The sequence below is a fragment of the Hipposideros armiger genome, unplaced genomic scaffold (genome assembly GCF_001890085.2).
Source record: "Hipposideros armiger isolate ML-2016 unplaced genomic scaffold, ASM189008v1 scaffold_639, whole genome shotgun sequence".
Lineage (NCBI taxonomy): Eukaryota > Metazoa > Chordata > Mammalia > Chiroptera > Hipposideridae > Hipposideros > Hipposideros armiger.
Genome location: NW_017731989.1, coordinates 686,313 through 692,046, shown reverse-complemented (window position 1 = coordinate 692,046; position 5,734 = coordinate 686,313). Strand labels below are relative to the sequence as shown.

Here is a 5,734-nt window from a genome sequence, read left to right as displayed (position 1 = left end):
GCTGTTGCTCAGAGCTCAAACTCTTGAGCGAGCTCTTAACCAACTGAGCCACTTGGCCGGCCCCAGGGAAGGGGAGTTTTACAGAAAAACTTTAGAGGCAACAACTGAAGGAAAAATTCAGCATTTCATGTCTTTCATGTCTGTATTCATTCTGTATTCCCCCAGAGTGAATTGTTTGCACAGTTGTTCCTTTTACCTGTAGCCTCCTTGTGTTTTCCAAAATGATGGAGGGACAAGCAAACGCTGACACCCCTGGGACCACCACCATCATCCCCAGTCCTGAGTCCCAGTCACTCACCACAGTTTCTGGAGTCTGCAGGTGGGGTGTCTCAGCCCCTCACACAGCAGCCACATGCCCTGGTCTCCCAGGTCATTGAAACTCAGGTCCAGCTCCCAGAGGTGACGGTTGAGCTGCAGCACAGTGGACAGACCCTCACAGGCTGCGGAGCTGAGCCGGCAAATGCCCAACCTGGAAAGACATGATGCACAGAGCAGAGTTGACATCTCTGGGGACATCTCCTGGGGAAGCTCATGTGCCAGGTACTGTGCTCAGTGCAGAGAGAACGGTAGACTTCATCTTTACCCTCGAAAGAGAAAACGAGGGTGAGGAAGAAAGGAGCAGGCAGGTAGGAAGGTGGAAAGAAGAGACAAATTTAAATAAAGGGGGGGGGGGAATAGGAAGGAACACAGGAAGACTAGTATAAAGAAAGAATAATATTTATTAGCTAGGACTGCTGTTAACAAGCACCATAGACCAGGGTGGGGGTGGGCGGTAAACAGCTGAAATTTACTGTCTCCCAGTTCTGGAGGCTGGAAATCTGAGATGAAGGGGTCAGCAGGATTGGTTCCTTCTGAGGCTGTGAGGGAAATTCTGTTCCAGGATTCACCCCCGCCCCCCAACTCCCACCCGACTTCTGGGGGTTTGCTGGCGATCTTTGGCATTCTCTGGCTTGTAGATGCATCACCTCATCTCTGCTTTCTCCTCCACATGGCATTCTCATGTATGTGTGTCTGTGTCCAAATTTGCCTTTTTCATAAGAAGCCCTCATTAGGGGCCCACCCTACTTCAGTATGACCTCATCTGAGCTAAGTACATCTGCAGTGACCCATTTACAGGCTGAATTGTGTCCCTCCCAAATTCATTTGTAGAAGCCCTAACCCTTAGTGCTTTAGAATATGACTGTATTTGGACATAGGGCCTTTCAAGATGTGATTAAGTTAAAATTAGGCCATTAAGGCGCACCCTTATCCAATCTGACTGGTGTCCTTGTGAGAGGAAATTCGGACACACAGAAACACCAGATGTGTGTGTACAGAGGGAAGACCATGTGAGGACACAGTGACAAGGTGACCATCTACGAGCCAGGGAAAGAGGTCTCAGGAGAAACCAAACCTGCAGACACGTTGATCTTAAACTTCCAGAACTGTGAGAAAAGAATTGTCTATTTTTTAAGCCGCCCAGGCTGTGCTATTTTGTCATGGCAGTCCAAGCAAACTAACAGATTGATATAGATCTTATTTCCAAATAAGGTCACATTCTGAGATACTTGGGGTCAGAACTTCAACATACAAATTATTTGTACATATGAACCCATAACACCAAGTGATTTATAGGTATCACTTCATTTGCTCCTTATAATAGCTGCTAGGAAGAAAATTATATCATTATCCATTGTTATAATGTGTGTGAGGGCCGAGGCTCCGAGTGGTGTCATCACTGCCCAGGTCTCAGAGCTAGGGTCCATGTCCAAGACTTATATGTCATGCTTAACCACTGTCTATGCAGTTAGTGTGGCCGCCGTTGCAATTGGAAAAGTATTTGGGGGATTAAGAGAGTCAGAGTGCTAGTATATTACATAGTTTTCTTCCCCTAATTTTCAGAGATCCTTGCATTTCCTTAGATATAGCTACTATACTGTGAAAACCTGAACTCCTTCCTTTGAGTGTCAGTGTTCTCAGGCGACATGTGGGATCTATATAAATATGAATACTTGACTGACCAACTGCCACTGGAAAAGAGGAAAGGACCCAGCTTTGGCCAATGAGAGCCATGTTGGGGTAGATGGACCAATACATCCTAAGATTTCCATGGAAGAATAAATGTTTACAAATAGCTATGAAAAGTTGCACACACACAAAAACAAAAGACGTAATCTTCCTAACAATAAGGCATATTACAAACCATAGCAATTACAACAGTGAAAAATTGGAATAGGAACAGAGACAAATGGAAAGGATAGAGGCAAACACTGTATAGGAAAATGATTTATGATAGAATCGGCATTCCAAATCAGCAAGGAAAAGGTGGATTCTTTATTAAATGGGGTTACAAAAACTGAAGAGAAAGACATTGGACCCCCCCTCCCTGCCTAACTTCACATAAAAACATAAAGAAGAAATTGAGTGTGTCTTGGACATTGCATTGGCAAAGGATTTCTTAGACATGTCACAGAAATATAAATCAGAAATATGTATGGGTTTGACCTCAAAGCATAAAGATTTCTGCTTGAAAGTATCCACGAACAAGGTGACAGACTGAAGATCTGCTTCGTATACAGCAAATAAAGGATTAGTCTTTAAAATATTTAAGGGAATGCAAATCAAGACAGCTACAGAACACATACTAAGAAATAAATTGCATGCATAAAAAATAAATTACATGCACAAGCAATTCACAAAGTGGGAAAACCAAAAAAGCTAATGAACACATGGAGAGATAGAAGTTCAACTTCACTAATTATGAGAAAAATACAATTGAAGAATATTTTCCACCCACCAGAGTTTGAAAACTAGAAAGTTGGAAAACCATAAAGATATGGAGAGAAGCAGGAGTGTTCTTACTTTTGTCTTTCAAGAGCAATTTGGAATTCTTCTGAGATAGCCAGTGGGCAAATTCATCTGATCTTGCAATTCTATACCCCTAGGTGGAGTCTTATAATTGTTCAGAAAGACACATTGACAGGAATATACGTCACAACACTGTACATAACAGCAGTTATTTGGGAACAACCCAANAGTAATTTCTGGTCTTTCTAGATGCCTTCAGTTAATGGGTTCAGCATGATGTACTCATGCCACTCTTGTGAGGTTTTCCAACAGTCTTAAGTTCCCTAGTTAAGGTCCCCTGTAGTGAAATTCTGGCTGGTTTCCTTCATGTTTTCATCCCAATCCTGGTGTAGGTTACTGGCCAGCATAATTGTGGCAGGTGTCCAGTCATGGTTTGATGAGCTCCAGTTAGGAGGCAGAAGATCGCAAGAGTTGGTGGTGGAGCTGTTGGCCTCACTAGCCTTCCAAGGTTTCTAGTACACTTACTCGTACTTAGTAGCACCATTACTCTTTGAGAAGAGGGTTTCTCAACTTCGCTACTAGTGACATTTTCAGTTAAATACTTTGTTGTAGGGGCTCTCGTGTATGGTGGGATGTTTATTTAGCAGGATCCCTGGCTTCCCTCGTGTCCCCTACTCCCACGTCTGACATTGCCAGTGCCCCCCTGGCTGAAAGCCTCTGCTCTAGAATCTGTTCCTGCCCCAAATTCTCTCCATGGCACCAACATGCCCAAAACTAGAGCCTCAAACTCCATCACGCGTGGATTATAGAGACCTTAAAAAGGACTTCTGCCTATGAGTTTGTCTCTTGAGGAAATAGAGCCTGATCATGTTGATTAGTGGGTCCTGGGATGTTCTTCCTCTGTCCTGACTTAGAAGGAGCAGCAGACAGAACCGTCAGCAGCCAATGTCCAGGTAAGGTTTTGTTACGCGGAGAGCTGCCAGTCTCCTGTGGGTCACTTTATTCAGGTCCATTCCAAATAACCTGGGGACAGAATGGCAAATATTACTCCAGGCCACTGTTGGGGCATTATTCAATTGATATATCAAATTTATCATGCATCTTGTTCTGTTAAAATAATTCCATTATTTAGTGTTTCATTTAAAACCAAACCTTAAAAAACAGGCTTACTCTAATAAGCTACACGTCATTTTAAGTCCCTCACCAGTGTTAACACATTTAATTTGTAACTGTTACATGAAGCAGCAACTATTATCATTTTTATAGTTGAGTGTACTAAGGTGCTAAAAGGTTGAAGAATTTGCAAAAATATACCACAAAAATTGCAAAGTGATGTAATTAGAATTCGAGGCTGAGGTCAAATATATGGTGATGGAAGGAGAACTGACTGGGTGGTGAACACAATGTGATATATAGATGATGTATTATAGAAATGTACACTTAAAACCTATGTAATTTTACCAACCATTGTCACCTCAATACATTTTAATTAAAAAAAAAAAAAAAGAATTTGAGGCCGAGTTATTACAGATTCTCACTAAGCTACAATGGCCTCATTAGACAGATTAGGAAATAGATACTCAGCACATTCTTCAAGGTCACACAGCCAGTAGATAATAGTGGCATCACCCATGATGTAAAGTACGGCCCTCTGTATTCCACACGAATTGCATATATGAGGTGAACGAATGACAAATGAAATCTGAAATTTTTAGATTATTTGTCTGTCCAAACTCGGGGGGTCTTAGTTATTGACCTTCACTCCCAAACCCAAGCCCCATGTCCTGCCTCCTCCAGAGGCAAGAACTTTCTCTCACCAGAGGACCCGAAGTTTGCAGCCAGGGTGACTGAGCCGATTGCACAGCAGCCTAACGCCAGTGTTGCCCAGGGCATTGTTGGTCAGATAAAGCTCTTTCAGTGTCTGGTTGACCCCCAGGGTGAAAGAAAGACCCTCGCAAGCTTTGGCAGTGATGCCACAGCTGTCCAGCCTGTTGAAGATAAAGAGTGGTTGAAAAACCACCAAGAGCTACTTTTGGGAAATCTTATGTTCATAGGGAATCAGGGTAAAGTTTTTAGGGGGCTAGTTTACAGGAAATCCCAGTAGACCCAAACCGATCCAGGTCAAGGTGCTTCATGGCAAGCAGTTAAAAGATGCATTTAAAGGTGCTCCTCGGGGGCCGGCCGAGTGGCTCAGTTGGTTAAGAATGCAAGCTCTGAGCAACAGGTCACCGGTTCAATTCCCACATGGGCCAGTAAGCTGCGCCCGAGCCGAGCTAAGCTGCTGCTGAGCTGCCAACAGGTGTCACGATGGCTCAGCTGGTGAGAGCACATGCTCCTAACAACAAGGTTGCTGGTTTGACTGGCACATAGGATGGTGGGCTAGGTCCATCCACAACTAAGACTGAACACCACACTTGAGCTGAGCAGCCGCAAGCTTCCAATGGGCGGCTAGGTGGTGACTGGACTTGGAGCTGAGCTAGCCGTGCCCTCCACAGCTAAGACGGAAGGACAACAACTTGTCTGTTCCCCTTCCCCAATTCCCCAATAAAATCTTTAAAAAAAACAAACAAAACTCACATACAGTGCCCATGAGAGGGAGCAGTTGGTTGCCTGCTGGATCAGGAGGCAGTATTGTCACCCCAGCATAACCCTAGTAGCACCAATTAAGGGAGAAATGCTATCCCTAAGTCCCCACCTTCATTCTCGTTACTCGATGACCCACATAAGCAAGACTCAGAAATGGAAGACAATTTTAAAAAGTCGATATGTCTCACTTCATTCTACGTCTTTCAGGTTGGGAGTCAGGCTGGTCTTGGAAGAAGGAGGAAGTGATAATTCACATTTGACTGGAGTTTATTATACTTTGAACTTTTATTATATGAAGATAAATGGCTGAAAAGCCAAGTATCGGCCTAAGTAAATGTCCAGGGAAGGGGAGTTTTGTTTT

General features: G+C 43.6%; 1 protein-coding gene across 3 annotated transcripts in view; it reads right to left on the bottom strand.

Moving 5' to 3' along the window:
- Nucleotides 1-258: 258 nt before the first annotated feature.
- The window catches only part of NLRP12 (NLR family pyrin domain containing 12), a 25,182-nt gene continuing 19,706 nt past the window's right edge, over nt 259-5,734 (bottom strand). For 2 of the 3 annotated variants that reach the window (XM_019625726.1, XM_019625727.1), the window contains one exon: nt 259-469. In XM_019625726.1, the coding sequence (XP_019481271.1) occupies nt 295-469 (175 nt within the window). In that variant the 3' untranslated portion in view covers nt 259-294. Of the gene's footprint in view, nt 470-3,021; nt 3,811-4,604; nt 4,776-5,734 lie in introns of those variants that run through there. The other variant, XM_019625729.1, reaches the window with a different exon arrangement.